We start from the raw sequence: 21,407 nt of genomic DNA, 5'->3' as shown, positions 1-21,407 counted from the left end.
CAAGGAGAATTTCGGAAGTGCAATTGGGGAGGACCAACAATTCAATCTTCTCGTGATGAGGTCCGATGCACATTAGAAGGGGCTCCGTGCGGAAACGTATGGTACAGTCCAATCTTTCATTGTTTACACAATTGATGTAGAGGGGTCTGGCGAGACTGGTCACCGGGATGTTGAACCTGTTGACGAGAGAGGCCAAAATAAAATTTCCTGCAGATCCGGAATCCAAGAAGGCCATAGTAGAGAAGGAGAAGGCAGAGGCAGATATCCGCACAGGCACAGTAAGACGTGGAGAAGCAGAGTAGACATCAAGGACTGTCTCACCTTTGTGCGGAGTCAGCGTACGTCTTTCCAGGCGGGGAGGACGGATAGGACAATCCTTCAGGAAGTGTTCAGTACTGGCACAGTACAGGCAGAGATTCTCCATGCGGCGACGTGTCCTCTCTTGAGGTGTCAGACGAGACCGGTCGACCTGCATAGCCTCCACGGCGGGAGGCACAGGAACGGATTGCAGGGGACCAGAGGAGAGAGGAGCCGGGGAGAAAAAACGCCTCGTGCGAACAAAGTCCATATCCTGGCGGAGCTCCTGACGCCTTTCGGAAAAACGCATGTCAATGCGAGTGGCTAGATGAATGAGTTCATGTAGGTTAGCAGGAATTTCTCGTGCGGCCAGAACATCCTTAATGTTGCTGGATAGGCCTTTTTTAAAGGTCGCGCAGAGGGCCTCATTATTCCAGGATAATTCTGAAGCAAGAGTACGGAATTGTACGGCGTACTCGCCAACGGAAGAATTACCCTGGACCAGGTTCAACAGGGCAGTCTCAGCAGAAGAGGCTCGGGCAGGTTCCTCAAAGACACTTCGAATTTCCGAGAAGAAGGAGTGTATAGAGGCAGTGACGGGGTCATTGCGGTCCCAGAGCGGTGTGGCCCATGATAGAGCTTTTCCAGACAGAAGGCTGACTACGAAAGCCACCTTAGACCTTTCAGTAGGAAACTGGTCCGACATCATCTCCAAGTGCAGGGAACACTGGGAAAGAAAGCCACGGCAAAACTTGGAGTCCCCATCAAATTTATCCGGCAAGGATAGTCGTAGACCAGAAGCGGCCACTCGCTGCGGAGGAGGTGCAGGAGCTGGCGGAGGAGATGATTGCTGAAGCTGTGGTAGTAGCTGCTGTAGCATCACGGTCAGTTGAGACAGCTGTTGGCCTTGTTGCGCTATCTGTTGTGACTGCTGGGCGACCACCGTGGTGAGGTCAGCGACAACTGGCAGAGGAACTTCAGCGGGATCCATGGCCGGATCTACTGTCACGATGCCGGCTGGCAGGTAGTGGATCCTCTGTGCCAGAGAGGGATTGGCGTGGACCGTGCTAGTGGATCGGTTCTAAGTCACTACTGGTTTTCACCAGAGCCCGCCGCAAAGCGGGATGGTCTTGCTGCGGCGGTAGTGACCAGGTCGTATCCACTAGCAACGGCTCAACCTCTCTGACTGCTGAAGATAGGCGCGGTACAAGGGAGTAGACAGAAGCAAGGTCGGACGTAGCAGAAGGTCGGGCAGGCAGCAAGGATCGTAGTCAGGGGCAACGGCAGGAGGTCTGGAACACAGGCTAGGAACACACAAGGAAACGCTTTCACTGGCACAATGGCAACAAGATCCGGCAAGGAAGTGCAGGGGAAGTGAGGTATTAGTAGGGAAGTGCACAGGTGAAGATACTGATTGGAACCACTGCGCCAATCAGCGGCGCAGTGGCCCTTTAAATCGCAAAGACCCGGCGCGCGCGCGCCCTAGGGAGCGGGGCCGCGCGCGCCGGGACAGGACCGATGGAGAGCGAGTCAGGTACGGGAGCCGGGGTGCGCATCGCGAGCGGGCGCCACCCGCATCGCGAATCGCATCCCGGCTGGAGGCGGTATCGCAGCGCCCCGGGTCAGTGGATCTGACCGGAGCGCTGCAGTGAGGAGAGTGTAGCGAGCGCTCCGGGGAGGAGCGGGGACCCGGAGCGCTCGGCGTAACAACCACTTCCCTAATTAAAGTTTGAATCACCCACCTTTTCCCATAAAAAAAACATAAAAACATTATGTTAATTAAACCGCAATGTCAATGGCGTACACATAAAAAAAGATCCCAAATTGTGTATTTTTGGTCACTTTGTCACTTTATCCAGAGCAGCACATGTTTGCTATGGGGATTTTCTCCTACTCTGGACAATTCTTAAAATGAAAGAGATGTCAGCAGAGAGCTCTGTGTTCCAAAAAGAAAAGAATTTCCTCTGTAGTAGTCAGCAGCCAATAACTACTGGAAGGATTAAGATTTTTAATAGAAGTAATTTACAAATCTATTTAACTTTCTGCCACCAATTAACTTCCACCGGAGTACCCCTTTAAGGGGTTAAGTGAGAGCCACCCTTTTAAAGGATTTAGTATTTTTGTTGGTAGCCAAACTGCAGACTAGCTGTGTCATAAGTTTGCATAGATTGGATTTATTTAATACATGGGAACACATTAATAATTAAAGGAAAATGCATCTGTCCATACTTTTCACCTAAATTAAATCCTAAGAGGACACAGGGCTGCCAGGTACTTGGCATACGTCCTGAGTCCTGTCCTGGCTATGAAGCGAGTGCAGGAGCTGTGCTCACTTCATAGACCACAGCATTGATCAGTATTTGCTATCAGTTAGAGTATGTACACACTACAGAATCAAAGATTCTGTTGCACGATTCTAACTTTAGTGTACATGTACACTGAACACATTCCCACAGATACATTTTCTGCCTTAAAAATTCAGGATTCCAGACTTCCTAAAATAATTAACACGTTCATTTCTTTGGCAGAATTTCCCATGGCTACATTGTAATTAATGATAATGGTGAAGTTTCGTGCAGTCCCAGTGAATGGTGGAGAATCTTTACTGTAAACATATCCGTGGAAAACCATTTTTAGATTAGTTTTAACAAAAAGGTTCCTTGGTTAGGACCCTCCTATATTGGCAACATTAGAATTGAAATATAAAGCATTTGAGGGAATTGTTATCTGCTTCATTCCCCCAAGATCAAGTAGGTTTATAGGTTGAACTTGATGGATTTTTGTATTTTTCCAACCTTATTTGCTATGTAGCTATGTCACCTCTCCATCTCTGAATGACACTGCATGCCTAAATTACATGACAGTCCAAAAGGAACATGTAATGCTTCATTTTCCCTTTTGTGATGCATTAATTTATAATGTTTTGTTATGTACAGTAGTTTCAGATGTAAGGACTAACATGTTGAATTAACTATTTCTACTTGACAGATACTATATTGATGAAAAAAGTAATATGGAAAATACTTTTGCTGTTGACACAATTGAGGGAACTATCGCAACAAATGAATTACTAGACCGAGAAAGCACTGCACAATTTAACATATCAATAGTTGCAAGTAAAATTAGTAAGTATTATATCATCAAATGCACAATAAGTTGTTTGTTAAATGATTCTTACTACACCATCTATGTAAAGGTATCTGAAAATGTTTAAGAGATTACAAAGAACAATTGTGCCCCACTTTACCGGTTGTATGGGATATTGTAGCCCTATTATAATAAAATAACTCATCCTAACAGCAATACACATTTACTGTATATATTCGAGTTTAAGCCGACCCGAATATAAGCCGAGGCCCCTAATTTCATCCCAAAAACCCAGGAAAAATTATTGACTCGACTATAAGCCTAGGGTGGGAAATACATCATACCCCCATGTCATCATTCCCCCTGTCATCATCCAGACCCCCGTCATTAACACCCCCGTCATCATCACCCTGTCATCATCACCCTGTCATCATCACCCTGTCGTCATCACCCTGTCATCATCACCCTGTCATTATCACCCTGTCATCATCACCCTGTCATCATCAACCTGTCATCATCACCCTGTCATCATCACCCTGTCATTATCACCCTGTCATTATCACCCTGTCATCATTACCCTGTCATCATCACCCTGTCATTATCACCTTGTCATTATCACCATGTCATCATCACCCTGTCATCATCACCCTGTCGTCATCACCCTGTCATCATCACCCTGTCATTATCACCCTGTCATCATCACCCTGTCATCATCACCCTGTCATCATCCCCCTGTCATCATCCCCCTGTCATTATCACCCTGTCATCATCACCCTGTCATCATCACCCTGTCATCATCACCCTGTCGTCATCACCCTGTCATCATCACCCTGTCATCATCACCCTGTCATCATCACCCTGTCATTATCACCTTGTCATCATCACCATGTCATCATCACCCTGTCATCTTCACCCTGTCATCATCACCCTGTCATCATCACCCTGTCATCATCACCCTGTCATTATCACCTTATCATTATCACCATATCGTCATCACCCTGTTGTCATCACCCTGTCATCATCACCCTGTCATCATCACCCTGTCATCATCACCCTGTCATTATCACCTTGTCATCATCACCATGTCATCATCACCCTGTCGTCATCACCCTGTCATCATCACCCTGTCATCATCACCCTGTCATTATCACCTTGTCATTATCACCATATCGTCATCACCCTGTTGTCATCACCCTGTCATCATCACCCTGTCATCCTCACCCTGTCATTATCACCTTATCATTATCACCATATCGTCATCACCCTGTCGTCATCACCCTGTCATCATCACCCCCGTCATCATCACCCTCGTCATCATCCCCCCCTTCATCATCACCGCCTGCCAATCCCTTCAGTGGTCTTCAACCTGCGGACCTCCAGATGTTGCAAAACTACAACTCCCAGCATGCCCGATCAGCCATCAGCTGTCCTGGGATGCTGGGAGTTGTAGTTTTGAAGCATCTGGAGGTCCGCAGGTTGAAGACGACTGCGACCTTCGTCATCATCCAGACCGTCCGGTGGGGAGGGTCAGTCGTTCCGGGCTGTTCATTTTCACCGGGGGGGGGGCCCTCTTCTCCGCTCCGGGCCCGGCCACGGAATAGTGATGTTGCCTTGACAACGATGCACAGGGACATTCATGTGCAGGGACGTCCCTGTGCGTTATCATCAAGGCAACGTCACTAGACCGGGGCCGGGCCCGGAGCGGAGAAGAAGGCCTCCCGGTGAAAATGTTCAGCCCGGAACGACTAACCCTCCCCACCGGACGGTCCCTGCAGCATAGATGGCCCGGACCAGCTCACCCTTCCTTCCCACCGAGGGGAGGTGAGTAGAAAACTAAAGGGGGGTCTGGATGATGACGAAGGCCGCAGTGGTCTTCAACCTTTGGACCTCCAGATATTTCAAAACTACAACTCCCAGCATGCCCGGACAGCCGATGGCTGTCCGGGCATGCTGGGAGTGGTAGTTTGGCAACATCTGGAGGTCCGCAGGTTGAAGACTACTGAAAGGGATTGACAGGCGGAGAGTTCACTCGAGTATAAGCCAAGGGGGGCGTTTTCAGCACGAAAAATCTTGCTGGAAAACTCGGCTTATACTCGAGTATATATGGCACATGTCAACCTACCAGTGAAACTGTAGATTTATAGATAATCACATTAAGAAAATAGTACATTCTGGAATTATACTACCACAATGCTTTGTTGTAAGTTGCTGCACATGAAGAGTAATAGTTTGGTGTCTATCTATCTATCTGTCTATTTATCTATCTACCTATCTATCATGCTGGGGCTGCCGTAAAAAAAAAGGAAAAAAAAAACTAATGCTTACCTAACAGGTCCTCCACAGCTTCCATGTCACTCCTTTTGGTCCCCCCATTGCAATGTTTTCTCCCTGCTTCTAAACGAGAGGTCGGAGCAGGAGCAACTCAACCAACAACTAAAATGCCAGATTGACTTAGAACTAAATGGAGCCACAATGTTATTTCTGCCAGTTGGTCTAATCTTTTATCTTGACCTTTACTTTTATAGGTTTTCTTACATCAATGTCCCAGAATTTTTAATCTGCCTCAAATAAAAACAGTTTCCTTCGCTCATAACACCTCAGTTTACATTTTACCAGAGTTTGTGAAGATACAAAAGCTGAGCTGTGCAGATATTACATATTAAAAGGGTTGTCTGAAGAAAATTGTGCAAGAGGTGGAACAAACAGAAACCAGCTACGTTTCCTGCTAGGACTGCAAGTGATGATGTCACATAAATTGGGCAGATTTATCACCAAAGCACCCACACAGTTCAGCTTTTAAAGTCTTGGAAACAATAGTCTAAATGGTGCAGCAGAATAACATTAACCCCTTCATGACCCAGCCCATTTTCACCTTCATGACCTGGGCATTTTTTGAAAATCTGACCACTGTCACTTTAAACATTAATAACTTTGGAATGCTTTTACTTATTATTCTGATTCCGAGATTGTTTTTTCGTGACATATTCTACTTTATTTTATCGGTAAAATTTCACTGATATTTGTATCCTTTCTTGGTAAAAAATCTAAAAATTTCATGAAAATTTTTAAAATTTAGCATTTTTCTAACTTTGAAAGTCTCTGCTTGAAAGGAAAATGGATATTCCAAATAAATTACATATTGATTCACATATACAATATGTCTACTTTGTGTTTGCATTAAAAAATTGACAAGTTTTTACTTTTGGAAGACATCAGAGGGCTTCAAAGTTCCGCAGCAATTTTCCAATTTTTCTCAAGATTTTCAAAATCTTAATTTTTCAGGGCCCAGTTCAGGTTGGAAGTGGATTTTAAGGATCTTCATATTAGAAATACCCCATAAATGACCCCATTATAAAAACTGCACCCCCCAAAGTATTCAAAATGACATTCAGCAAGTGTTTTAACCCTTTAGGTGTTTCACAGGAATAGCAGCAAAGTGAAGGAGAAAATTCTAAATCTTCATTTTTTACACTCGCATTTTCTTGTAGACCCAATTTTTTCATTTTTACAAGGGGTAAAAGGAGAGAAATCACCCTAAAATTTGTAACCCAATTTCTCTCGAGTAAGGAAATACCTCATATGCGTATGTAAAATGTTCGGTGGGCGCAGTAGAGGGCTCAGAAGGGAAGGAGCGACAATGGGATTTTGGAGAGTGAGTTTTTCTGAAAGGGTTTTTGGGGGGCATGTCCCATTTAGGAAGCCCCTATGGTGCCAGAACAGTGGACCCCCCCACATGTGACCCCATTTTGGAAACTATACCCCTCATGGAATGTAATAAGGGGTGCAGTGAGCATTTACACCCCACTGGCGTTTGACAGATATTTGAAACGGTGGACTGTGCAAATCAAAAATTTTATTTTTCATTTTCACAGACCACTGTTCCAAAAATCTGTCATACACCAGTGGGGTGTAAATGCTCACTGCACCCCTTATTACATTCCGTGAGGGGTGTAGTTTCCAAAATGGGGTCACATATGGATATTTATTGTTTTGCGTTTGTCAGAACTGCTGTAACAATCAGCCACCCCTGTGCAAATCGCCTCAAATGTACATGGTGCACTCTCCCTTCTGGGCCTTGTTGTGCGCCCTCAGAGCACTTTGCGCCCACATATGGGGTATCTCCGTACTCAGGAGAAATTGCGTTACAAATTTAGATGGTCTTTTTTCCCTTTTACCTCTTGTGAAAATGAAAAGTATAGGGCAACACCAGCATGTCAGTGTAAAAAATTTATTTTTTTACACTAACATGCTGGTGTAGACCCCAACTTCACCTTTTCATAAGGGGTTAAAGAAGAAAAAGCCCCCCAAAATTTGTAAGGCAATTTCTCCCGAGTACGGCGATACCCCATATGTGTCCCAAAACTGTTGCCCTGAAATACGACAGGGCTCCAAAGTGAGAGAGCGCCATGCGCATTTGAGGCCTGAATTAGGGATTTGCATAGGGGTGGACATAGGGGTATTCTACGCCAGTGATTCCCAAACAGGGTGCCTCCAGCTGTTGCAAAACTCCCAGCATGCCTGGACAGTCAATGGCTGTCCGGCAATACTGGGAGTTATTATTTTGCAACAGCTGGAGGCTCCGTTTTGGAAACAGCAGCGTACCAGACGTTTTTCATTTTTTGGGGGGAGGGGGGCTGTGTAGGGGTATGTGTATATGTAGTGTTTTTTACTTTTTATTTTAGGTTAGTGTCAGTGTAGTGTAGTGTTTTTAGGGTACAGTCACATGGGCAGAGGTTCACAGCAAGTTTGCCGCTGGAAGTTTGAGCTGCAGCGCAAAATTTGCGCCATCTCAAACTTGCAGCACTCACTGTAAACCTCCGCCCATGTGAGTGTACCCTGTACATTCACATTGGGGGGAGGGGGCAAACATCCAGCTGTTGCAAACTCCGAGCATGCCCTTTGGCTGTCCGTGCATGCTGGGAGTTGTAGTTTTGCAACAGCTGGAGGAACACTGGTTTGGAAACACTAAGTTAAGTAATAAACTTTCAAGTGTTTTGCAACCAAACTTAGTGTTTCCAAACCAGTGTGCCTCCAGCTGTTGCAAAACTACAACTCCCAGCATGCATGGTCTGTCAGTGCATGCTGGGAGTTATAGTTTTGCAACAATTGCAACAGCTGGAGGCACTGAGGTAGGAAACGGACAATGTTTCCCAACTAGTGTGCCTCCAGATGTTGCAAAACTACAACTCCCAGCATGCCCAGACTGCCAAGGCATGCTGGAAGTTGTAGTTCGGCAATATCTGAAGGATCAGATGTTGCTGAACTACAACTTCCAGCATGCCTGGGCAGTCTGGGCATGCTGGGAGTTGTAGTTTTGCAACATCTGGAGGTCCACAGTTTGGAGACCACTGTATAATGGTCTCCAATCTGTGCTCTTCCAGATGTTAGAGAACTACAACTCCCAGCATGCCTGGACAGACTGAGCATGCTGAGATTTGTAGTTTTGCAACATCTGGAAGAGCACAGATTGGAGACCATTATACAGTGGTCTCCAAACTGTGGACCTCCAGATGTTGCAAAACTACAACTCCCAGCATGCCCAGAAAGCCAAAGGCTGTCTGGACATGCTGGGAGTTGCAGTTTTGAAACTCTCAGAGGCAGCAGTGAGATCGCTTTACGGCGATCTCACTGCTGCCAATGAAGATGCTGCACTGCTGCCGGAAACTCACCTCCGGGACTCAGCGCCGCCGGGACCGCCTGGAGGATGCTGCTCGCGCCGGGACCGCTCGGGACACCGCTCGGACGGGTAAGTGACGCCGGGGGACGGGTCAGGGACACTTAGCAGAGCGGTGTGTGTCCCGATCCCCGTGATCGGGACTCACACACCGCGCTGCTAAGTATTTTCATAGCGAAACGCTGCTGTCAGCTAGTCAGATTTGACCAGCTGATAGCAGCGATCGCTGGGGGGGGTGGGGGACGAAACCCCCCGTGGTCGCACGGTAAGATAGCTGGCTATCAGTGATAGCCACCATCTTTCCGGGCGCTGCGGGATGCCGCGAGTAGCGGCAGTAATATCCATGACGTACCTGTATGTCATGGGTCGGGAACACCTTGCCACCCATGACGTACAGGTATGTCATAGGTCGGGAAGGGGTTAAAGGGGTACTCCGGTGGAAAACTTTATTTTTTTTTAATCAACTGGTTCCAGAAAGTTAAACAGATTTGTAAATTACTTCTATTAAAAAATATTAATCCTTTCAGTACTTATAAGCTGCTGAATACTACAGAGGAAATTATTTTCTTTTTGGAACACAGTGCTCTCTACTGACATCTCTGTCCATTTTTGGAATTTTGCATAGCAGCATATGTTTGCTAAGGGGATTTTATCCTACTCTGGACAGTTCTTAAAATGGACAGAGATGTCAGCAGAGAGCACTGTGCTCATGATTCAGCAGAGAGCTCTGTGTTCCAAAAGCAAAATAATTTCCCCTGTAGTATTCAGCAGCTAATAAGTACTGGAAGGATTAAGAATTTTTAATAGAAGTAATTTACAAATCTGTGTAACTTTCTGGCACTAGTTGATTAAAAAAAAAAAATAAAGTTTTCCACCCCTTTAACAACATTGTAAGTCTGCTGCATCAGAATTTTCAAGCAGAATTCCGGAGTAGAATTCTAATTGGAAAATATATTGTGTGAATGGGCCCTAAGACAGTTTGATAGATCATTGTTCACAGGACTATGCAGCAAGTCACTGGCCTAACCAATCACATGTGATAATGCAAATAGAGACCTCTGAAGCCAGCGACTAGTCTTAAAGAAAAATGCAACATCATCACTTCAGGCCCAGCGGACAACACCAGAGTTATTTTCCTCTATTTTGTGCTAATTCCAGCTCTTAAAGAATTTAGCAGGGGGTACTCCGCCCCTAGACATTTTATCCCCTATTCAAAGGATAGGGGATAAGATGTTAGATCGCCGGAGTCCCGCTGCTGGGGACCGCTGGAGGTCCTCAAGCTAAGTCCATCCCGACCACGGGGGCTGAAGATCACACCCCGTCCCCTCAATGCAAGTCTATGGGAGGGGGCGTGACAGCTGGGTGCCGCAGCGGAGATCCCGTGGGTCCCCAGCAATGGAACCCCGCCGATCTGACATCTTATCCCCTATCCTTTGGATAGGGCATAAGATGTCTAGAGGCGGAGTACCCCTTTAAACACTTCAGACCTTCTGTTATATCTAGTAATTTATACCAAAGGCTTACCCAAAGGCTACAAGTTATTGCCTAGCCATAGGGACCAGACAGTGGTAAAACCTTTCCCCTATCTACTGGATAGGAAATAACTTTTAATAGGAAACCCTTTTAAAGTTAAAGTATTAGTATTTTTTTTTTATTATTATTTTATTTTTTTCATTTCAGACTACATGCTATTTAAATAGACCAACAGATTGAAAATATAAGGATAGAAACATCTCATAAATTTGTTTATTATGAAATGATGGCTTGTTCTGACAGTTTAGTATTGAAATGCGAGATGCTTCTTATATCTTGTTTTTCAATGTGAGAATTCATCTTCTCAGAGCTTCATTTGCAACTATGAAAATAGCACCATAAACAAGCACACATCTTACAGCCTCTAACAAACATAGACTTGAGTGCCTAATGTTCAAAGGCCTGCCTTGCCTAGGCATCTTGTATTGCTGTAGGGCATCTATGATTGACGGTAAATGCTATTTCATCACATTTGTTTTGGAAAACTACTATTGCAGTTTTGCATGAACTTTAGAACTTGTTTTACAATGAGAGAAATGTTACATTTAAGTGATCCTTGACACAAATGTTACTTGACAAAAGAATGTAATCCTTCTAAAAATACAGCTGAAAGGCAATTCTAACACAACACTTCCAACTAAATATTAATGCAATGTTTTGCCTCCGGATGAAGATATTATTGCATGTGTCAGAAGTTTTAGTATGGATTTGCCAAGTGTTTTACTGACATACTTTCTGTTCACAAACCATACTTGACAGTCACAGACTGAAATTATTTTCATAACTATAAAATATTCATGATTATGACAGATGGGATTTACTCTTTATGCAATGTTAGATGTCTGTGGAGGTGTCATTTGATTCCTATTAGAATCACATATACAGAAAAGGCAAAACAGTCATAGAAAACTAAAGACTCCTGCAGGCAGTAGCTTCATCTGCATGCGACAGCGCAGTGGTATGCTGGTTCTGTCAGACGTTATCACTTGCCAGGTTCTAGCCTCTTCAGTAAATATTGTGAATCCTTTTTTTTCTTCAGATTATCACACCTAGGAGTTGTGGTGCAACAGAGTGTGAAATACTGCATTTTAGGCACTGTATTCTGAAAATAATTTTTAACCCTATATATGTTATTAGAAATTTGTAAATTAAAGGGGTATTCCAGGCAAAAACTTTTTTAATATATATCCATATATATATATATATATATATATATATATATATATATATATATATAATCAACTGTCTCCGGAAAGTTAAACAGATTTGTAAATTACTTCTATTAAAAAATCTTAATCCTTCCAATAGTTATTAGCTTCTGAAGTAGAGTTGCTGTTTTCTGTCTAACTGCTTTCTGATGACTCACGTCCCAGGAGCTGTGCAACTCCTATGGGGATATTTTCCCATCATGCACAGCTCCCGTAACGTGACATCATCATTGAGCAGTTAGACAGAAAACTTCAGAAGCTAATAACTATTGGAAGGTTTAAGATTTTTTAATAGAAGTAATTTACAAATCAAATCCGGAGCAAGTTGATATATAACATTTTTTTTTGCCTGGAATACCCCTTTAAATAGAATTAAAGTGTATAAGGGTGAAAAATAATTCACCAAAGTCAATTAAAGGGGTACTCCGCCGTACCCCATTTAACAGCTGTCACGCCCCCTCCCATAGGCTTGCATTGAGGGGGGCAGAGTGTGACGTCACACGGGGCGGAGCCTTGATGTCACAACGCTCCGGCCCCGTGATCGACAGTAATCAGACCCGGAGCGAACACGCTCCGGGGACAGATTTTAAACGGGGTGCGGTGTGCAAGATCACGGCGGTCCCCAGCGGCGGGACCCCTGCGATCAGGCATCTTATCCCCTATGCTTTGGATAGGGTATAAGATGTCTAAGCGCCGGAGTACCACTTTTATCTGAAAATGAAATCTAGACTGCCACCCAAGCACTAGTAATTAAAGGGGAACTCCAGCCAAAATTAACTTATGCCATATTCACAGAATAGGGATAAGTAACTGATCACAAGTAGTAAGACCGCTGGTCCCCCTGCATGATCTCCGGTATGGCACTCCAGCTCTCATTGAGGCGCGCGTGCGATAGATGGCACATGCTTCATTTATTTCTATGGGAGCGCCGAAGATGCACTCGGGCATCATCGACGCTCCCATGGAAATGAATAGAACATGTTCCGTCTACCAGTATACAGTGGGGATCAAAAAGTTTGGGCACCCCAGGTAAAAATTTGTATTAATGTGCATAAAGAAGCCAAGGAAAGATGGAAAAAATCTCCAATATGCATCAAATTACAGATTAGACATTCTTATAATATGTCAACAAAAGTTAGATTTTTTTTCCATCATTTAAATTTTCAAAATAACAGAAAACAAAAAAATGGAATTTGCAAAAGTTTGGGCACCCTGCAGAATTAATAGCATGCACTGCCCCCTTTGCAAAGCTGAGACCTGCCAGTGTCATGGATTGTTCTCAATCATCATCTGGGAAGACCAGGTGATGTCAATCTCAAAGGTTTTAAATGCCCAGACTCATCTGACCTTGCCCCAACAATCAGCACCATGCGTTCTTCTAAGCAGTTGTCTAGAAATCTGAAACTGAAAATAGTTCACGCTCACAAAGCTGGAGAAGGCTATAAGAAGATAGCAAAATGTTTTCAGATGTCAATATCCTCTGTTCAGAATGTAATTAAGAAATAGCAGTCATCAGGAACAGTGGAAGTTAAAGCAAGATCTGGAAGACCAAGAAAAATATCAGACAGAACAGCTCGCAGGATTGTGAGAAAAACTATTAAAAACCCACGTTTGACTGCACAACCCCTCCAGAAAGATCTGCCAGACACTGGAGTTGTGGTACACTATTCCACTATAAAGAGATACTTGTCCAAATATGGTCTTCATGGAAGAGTCATCAGAAGAAAACCTCTTCTACGTCCTCACCACAAAAATCAGCTTTTGAACTTTGCAAATGAACATAGAGACAAGAATGATGCAGTTTGGAAACACTTTCTGTGGACCGATGAGGTTAAAATTGAACTTTTTGGCAGGAATGAGCAAAGGTACGTTTGGAGAAGAAGGGGAACAGAATTTAATGAAAAGAACCTCTGTCCAACTGTTCAGCATGGGGGTGGATCAATCATGCTTTGGGGTTGCATTGCTGCCAGTGGCACAGAGAACATCTCACGAGTAGAAGGAAAAATGGATTCAATAAAATTTCCGCAAATTTTGGATGCTATCTTGATGCCATCTGTGACAAAGCTGACGCTAAAGAGAGGATGGAATCTACAAATGGATAATGATCCTAAACCCACCTCGAAATCCACGGGGGATTTCACCCATGAAGAGTAGGTTATAAGGACTGGACCTATCGGTGGAGGGTTAATTTCCACAAATATTATTTACAATTGATCACTGAGTGATCCCTGAAACCCTGGTTTACCACCCACTAATAACTAGAGTACCTAAAACATAACTTTTATTCTTGCCAACTTAAAAAAGTTAAAATATAATGGACATATCTCCAGCCAGTATTGATCTTTTGTGCTGCACGTCACTGCATGCTTATATTATTATCTTGTTATGGCTGCAGTCCACAACAATGTACTGGAGTGTCCACTAGTGATTAAAACCTAACACACATCACCCTCCCCGACGTTTCACCACAAGCTGTGGCTTTATCAAGGACTAAAGGGTCAATGACGTGTGATAGAGCTCTGTTTGGGTATTTATAACCTCCTATTTTAGTGATGTCATCACAGGAAATGATCTCACCAAACATTCCATTGGTGCTCAGCATGATTGGCATTCATTGATCCAATCACAAACTTAAGTGTCATCAGGTCCAATAAAACAATCATTTGTGTCAGAATGATGGACACTTTTTATCTCCAATCAATCCTCAGATGTATACCCTTACCTTTACTATTGGTTGGGATGTCCTCTACGTAGCTGCGCAAACCTACTTGCATGAGCTGATAGATCTACCCGGCACTAACACTTTCTCCATGCGCCGGTGCTATGTTTTATTTACCTTTTAACCTATTGGTTGGAATAGCGATGACGTAGCTGCGCAGTAACAGCTGCGTAAGTTAATAATGCAATGGACACTCTATTCCATAGCTGATTGGTTGAGAGAGTTCAGTACTGTAATTGGCTGAGCACAATGAATAACGTATGTGCGCAGAATACCCTGCGCAAACTGATAGTCTAAAAACGGGCATTTAAGGTACTGATTGGCTGAGTTACAGTGACGTATATGTGCAAGTCTAGGCTGCGCAACCTGTTAGTAAATAATATACAGTTTCTGCGCTGATTAAGCTGCGCGAACTATTAGTCTAGAATACTGCCACTATATCTAACTGCGCAGATCCTGCTGCGCGAACTGTTAGATTAAAATTTGTCACTATACCTGACTGTGCAGACTACGCTGCGCGAAGTGTTAGTCTAAATTTCTGCAAACTAGATTTGTCTGCCGGCTGTCTTATAGATATAAGGAAAAATACTCCAATAGACATAGCAGGTTTGTGAACACTTTTTTTCCACTCATCTTTGAGAAACCAATGATGTTTCATTTTTTTCTTCATTTCTGCATAGTAGTCTGTTGGAGCAGGGACAGTATTATGGCTTTCCGGTCATATTTTTACTCTCACTGCCTCTTTCCACTCATCAAACCATATCACTCATCAACAGAACTAAGGTAAGTATTGGTTAGTAACCAAGGTAAGTATATCAAGGAATTATATATGAAAATTAATTATTAACATCATCATTAATCTATTATCCTATTCCATATCTGGAAAAACAGGACCTTACATAAAATATAACAACATTAGACCTATTCTCTATTGTTTCAACAATCATGCTGTGTAATGTTCTAAAAACTATTACAGTGAGATCAAATTCCATTTTATTTTATATCACCTCACAGTCACATTATGAATTGACATCACTATACATCCATGAAGAGGCATAAACTGAAGGTTTTGCCATGGCCTTCACAATCTCCTGACCTCAACATAATTGAAAATCTATGGATAGACCTTAAAAGAGCAGTGCGTGACAGACAGCCCAGAAATCTCAAAGAACTGGAAGACTTTTGTAGGGAAGAATGGGCAAAGATACCTCAAACAAGAATTGAAAGACTCTTGGCTGGCTACAAAAAGCGTTCACAAGAGGTGATACTTGCCAAAGGGGGCAGTACAAGATATTAACTCTGCAGGGTGCCCAAACTTTTACAGATGCCATTTTTTTGTTCTCTGTTATTTTGAAAGTGTAAATGATGGAAATAAAATCTAACTTTTGTTGACATATTATAAGAATGTCTAATCTGTAATTTGATGCCTTTTGGAGATTTTTCCATCTTTCCTTGGCTTCTTTATGCACATTGATAACATGTTTTACCTTTGTGCCCAAACTTTTGATCCCCACTATAAAATATATGCTGATAAAGAGTACCTGTCATATCCTACAAAAAGTTATATGTTACTTATTACTTAATCCAGATCATATATATGCCATTTTTATGTGTCTAGCACCTATAATTGTATCATGGATACTTTCTTTTTGATGCTTACTTTGTTTTTCATCCTGTGCTTTGAAGGGGTCATGTCTCTTGCCCTTACTCTGCATGACTCATTTTCCTCCCTGAGTCTGCTGTGCTGGGTCCCTTCAACCAATCCCTGAAGGCTGCTCTGTAACCCCCTCCTCTCTGTTTTCAGACAGGAGTGAGCAAGTCCCACTCTCTCTTATTGGACTTTGTCCCAGCTTTTAATACACTTTAGCATATTTCTTATATATTTCTTATCACTTTCAGTTATCCATTAAAACTCGAATGATAGAAAAAAATGTTATAGTAAGACATTATTGCAGTTATCAGGGTTCTGAAAACATATCTAGTGCCAGTATGTGTGTGTGTGTTGGGATCAGGTAAACAATCATTCAGTGTGTCAAATATGCAATAACATGTTATTTGAAAAAGGAATTTTTTTTTCTTCATTTCGTTATACTTGAATTGTCTTCTACAGGTAATCCCCAGTTAACCAGTTCAGTCAATGTCATCATAAATGTTCTGGATGTTAATGAATTTGCCCCTGAAGTTACAGTGCCATATGAAACATCAGTATGTGAAAATGCCAAGCCAAGACAGGTAATGTAAATTTCATTAAGATTTAAGTAGTTATTTATAGAATATTTATACTTAAACAATGAATAATCATTTTCACCGAACTCTACTTTTTCTACAGAAAGTCTTTTACAGTGAAATGCAATCTAAACAAAATTGATGGAAAACCATTTTTTTTACTGACTGAACATAGAAATAATGCATGTTAAGTACATAAAAAAAAAAAAAAAAATATATATATATATATATATATATATATAATATATATATTTCCTCGTGCTCCCCGATGCCTCTTTATCCTAGCCTCTACTTCTAGCTTCTTCCTGGTTCAACTTGGTACACTGTAACTCAACCAATCACCAGCCACATTGATGTCCTGCCTCAGCCAGTGGCACCAGATCTTTTTCCTTGTGCTGGGGCCCAATACATCACACTGTTGCTTAGGTTATCACTGAAAGATGCAGGATATTGCTGTAATCGGCAATTAGCTTAGCTGCGGTGTGACCACAAAAATCAGGAAGAAGACCGACAAAAAAAGGCTTTAGGCTAAAATTCCAATTGTTTTTTTTTTTGGGGTGGGGGGGGAATGCCAAGAAAAACGTCAATTCTGCCGCATGGCATTTTTTTGGGCAAAAAATGCTGCGGCCAGATGTTAGCTGTAAATCAATGAGAAATCACAAGATTCTTTTCCCCCTTGGCGTTTCCAGTTTGGCATTTTTTTTTATCCTTTTGGCGTTTTTTCACTCTTTTTTGGAAACTTTTCAGCTCCTTAGCGGTTTTTCAAAATCAGAGCATGTTGAGCCTATGGTGTTTTTTCCCCTGAAATCGTGGCTTTTATCCACTCTTTTAAGTCTATGGGAGTAAAAAAACGGCAAGAAAAACGCCATGTGGGTTTCAACTTTGGCGTTTTTTTTTTCCGGCAGTTTTTATTCTCTTTTGGACTTTAGCGATCCCAAAAAATGATGGAGACACCTTTTTTAATAAAATTTCGTAGGGTACCAAACTTATAGCCAACAATAATAAAAATGTAGTGTGCGTGCTCCATGATGGGAGTAGTAGTACCAGCAGTTAAGGACAGATCACAGCAGGTATCATTCCTGACATCCGCTGTGATCGTCCTATCTATTGCAGAGATGCGGAGCGGCTCTATACAGCACTCGTATCTCTGCACTATACTCCAGCCAATGATGTGAATAGAACATCGCTCATTCATATTTCCCTCTGAGAGCTGTGATTGGCTATAACCATCCAGCCAATCCCCACTCTGGGCGGTCTGAGTACAGAGCAGAGATGCGAGTGCTGTGTAGAGCCGCTCCGCATCTCTGCTATATTATGGACGATCGCATTGGGTGTCAGGACTGACACCAGGGGCGATATGTCTATTAGTACTACTACTCCCATCATGAAACAGTCTGTTCTATGCTGGGAGTAGTAGTACTGCCTAAAAAAATTAGAAAAAAAGTGAAACACACATACACACTTTATTAAAAATTAATTAAAAGTTAATTATTATTTTTTTTTTCGTTAAATAAATTTTTTCCCATTTCTACTGCATTTTTTTTTGTACCCAACACATTTTGAAAAAAACACCAAAGGGGCCAAAAATGCAATCTCCACTCAAATGCAAAAACATCAGAAAAAAATGCCAATAAAAATGATGTGTGTAATTTTTATTGTATTTGTCAACAATAAAGTGATATTTTGATTACATGATCTGCTAAAGCCTTTTTCTATTTTGGAATGTGTAGTTTATTTGCTGTAATAGCAGTACAAGGTCCACTACTTATACCTCGGGAGCACATAGGGGCAAATTCACAGTAATCCCCCTCCCCACAGCTAGGGTGCTTTGTCTGTGTTTTGTTTATTTATCTGTAAGTACACAGATTTTCCTCCTGACAAAGTTTTGATGTTCTGTTGTATCGCACTTTTCAGAAATGTATTGTTGTGCCTGGTGAGCAGAGGAGATGGTAAATATTGCTCAATTGTGTCATAACTCCTTTGTTAGTTAGTGACACTAGGTACTGCATTCGTAAAATGTCATCCTGGATGAGTTGTGTACATTAACATTATCTTTGTGAGAAGAGAAACAGAGGATTAAATCTCTTCAGTAGTCTACATTTCCTCTACTTTTTCTTCAAAATGACAAACTTGCACCTCCCACTGTGGCTGCCTGCTCAAAATGGTGATGTTATTAGGTATTGTGGCTCACCATAAAGGAGTTCTGTAACAAGAAAACGGTTGACTTATGTATAGTGCATATATCATATGCTTTTATATAGTATGTTAAACATGCAGTGTATACATAACTATCCCTGACTATTAACAGTAACAGGTAATTATTTACAAAAGGATTCATGGTCCTATTACTGACTCTTTTAAAACCATTTACCTAAAGATGTAGCATGCACCAACTTTATTGTTAGCGCACTATGTCTAATGCAAAGCACCCTATGCTATCAGTACCCTTTGCAAGGAGCAGGGACACCTTTAAAAGGAGCTCAATGCATATTTTCCATAGAAACAGAATATAGTCATTGCTCCTGTAACATATGTTGCTGGCCTGAATGACTCTTAGCCAGACACAGACCACTCAGACCAACAAGTATTCAGAAGTAATTTGGTGATGAATATACTGGGTTACTTTCAACAGGTCGGACAGATTTGCTGGTCCAAAAAATCTACTGCCATAAGCATTACTGGCTAATTGTTTAGTAACTAGAGCATGGGAGTCCCTTCTCCACTAAAAGACTTTACTTGGGCTCTACAACATTAGATTTGGGTGCCACAAACAACTATCGTGTTGGTGACTAGTAATGTGTACATTTTACCAGTCATACAGCAGGAAATCAGTTGGTTCACTCACACTGGCCTGTACCCCCAATGTTGCTCCCAATCTAAATTGCAAATATCATGCTACCCCAGACCATGACACTCCAACCATTATGCTTGACTGTTGGCAAGGCACGCACGTCTTTGTATTCTTCATTTGGTTGCTGCAACACACACTTGACACCATCAGAACGATATTAAAAGTATATGGTGCATATGGTCTGCACACTGAAAGGCTGACTCCCCCACCTCCCTAATTCCACCCCTTCAAGCTCTGCAGCAATGCTGGCAACAGTCATATGTCATATGCTGAGCATGTGCTCTCAATATCTGTGGTCAACCGTGGTGTGGTGTGTTTTGACATGACCATGTCCTATATGGTCTAATCCACAGTGTTGTAGATTCCTTTCAGGGTCTTAGCAATCTTCTTATAGCCGAGGCCAACCTTATAATGAGCAAAAATTCTTTTATTTTTTTCTAGACACTTAGAGTCAGGTGCCATTAGGTGCCATGTTGAACTTCCAGTGACCAGTATAGAGTGTGAATTGAGAAATTTAAGAAACCTGCTCCCCATTCTCACCAGAGACCCTGTAACACTAATGAGTCTCACGACACTGAGGAGAAAACAAATGCTAATTGTGCCCAATTTGGACATTTCTACTTAGGGGTGTAGTCACTTTTGTTTCCAAGGTTTAGACATTAATGACTTTTCGTTAAAGTTGGATGTGTGAATGAATATTTGTTTCTCAAAAATGCTGGTTTTTCCCCAAATTTTTAATGTTTACAAGGGGTAATAGGAGAAAATGCCCTCCAACATTTGTAACCCCATCTCTTCTGAGTATGTAAATACCCCATGTGTGGACATAAAGTGCACTACAGGCGCACTACAATGCTCAGAAGAGAAGGAGTCACATTTGGCTTTTAGAAAGCAAATTTTGCTGAAATGGTTTTTGGGGGCATGTCACATTTAGGAAGCCCCTATGGTGCCATAACAGCAAAAAAAACACATGGCATGCTATTTTGGAAACTACACCCTTCAAGGAATGTAACAAGAGGTACAGTGAGCCTTAACACCCCACAGGTGTTTGACAACTTTTCGTTAAAGTTGGATGTGTAAATTATTTTTTTTTCACTAAAATGCTGGTGTTACCCCAAATGTACTATCTTCACAAGGGGTAATTAGAGAAAAATCCTCCCACAAATTGTAACCGCATTTCTTCTGAGTATATAAATACCCCATATGTGGACGTAAAGTGCTCTGCGGGTGAACTACAATACTCAGAAGAGAAGGAGCGCCATTGGGCTTTTGGAGAGAGAATTTGTTTGGAATAGAAGTCGGGAGCCGTGTGCGTTTAAAAAAAAGCCCCCATGATGCCAGAACACCCCCCCCCCCACATGTGACCACAGAATGTAATAAGGGGTGCAGTGAGCATTTACACCCCACTGGCATTTGACAGATCTTTGCAACAGTGGGCTGTGCAAATGAATAATTTTATTTTTCATTTTCACAGACCACTGTTCAAAAAATCTGTCAGACACCTGTGGGGCATAAATGCTCACTGCACACCTTATTACATTACATGAGGGGTGTAGTTTCCAAAATGGGGTCACATGTGGGGGAGGTCCACTGTTCTGGCACCATGGGGGCTTTGTAATCACACATGTCCTTCAATTTAAGACACTTTCTCTCTCCAAAAGCCAAATGCTTCTCTTCTGAGCATTGTAGTTCACCAGCAGAGCACTTTACGTCCACATATGGGGTATTTATATACTCAGAAGAAATGGTGTTACAAATGTTGGGAGGATTTTTTTTCCTTCTACCCCTTGTGAAAATGAAATATTTGGGATAACA

The 21,407-nt window shown here is 42.3% G+C and overlaps 1 protein-coding gene across 3 annotated transcripts in view; it reads left to right on the top strand.

The window, feature by feature from the left end:
- Positions 1–21,407, top strand: part of CDH12 (cadherin 12) — an 863,358-nt gene that overhangs the window by 829,812 nt on the left and 12,139 nt on the right. For all 3 annotated transcript variants that reach the window (XM_056520962.1, XM_056520961.1, XM_056520960.1), the window contains 2 exons: positions 3,286–3,422; positions 16,629–16,750. In XM_056520962.1, coding sequence (XP_056376937.1) covers positions 3,286–3,422; positions 16,629–16,750 — 259 coding nt within the window. The remainder of the gene's footprint in view (positions 1–3,285; positions 3,423–16,628; positions 16,751–21,407) is intronic.

Source organism: Hyla sarda, chromosome 5, assembly GCF_029499605.1.
Source record: "Hyla sarda isolate aHylSar1 chromosome 5, aHylSar1.hap1, whole genome shotgun sequence".
NCBI lineage: Eukaryota > Metazoa > Chordata > Amphibia > Anura > Hylidae > Hyla > Hyla sarda.
The sequence above is the reverse complement of the archived record's forward strand: the minus strand, read 5'-3'. Positions and strand labels throughout refer to the sequence as shown.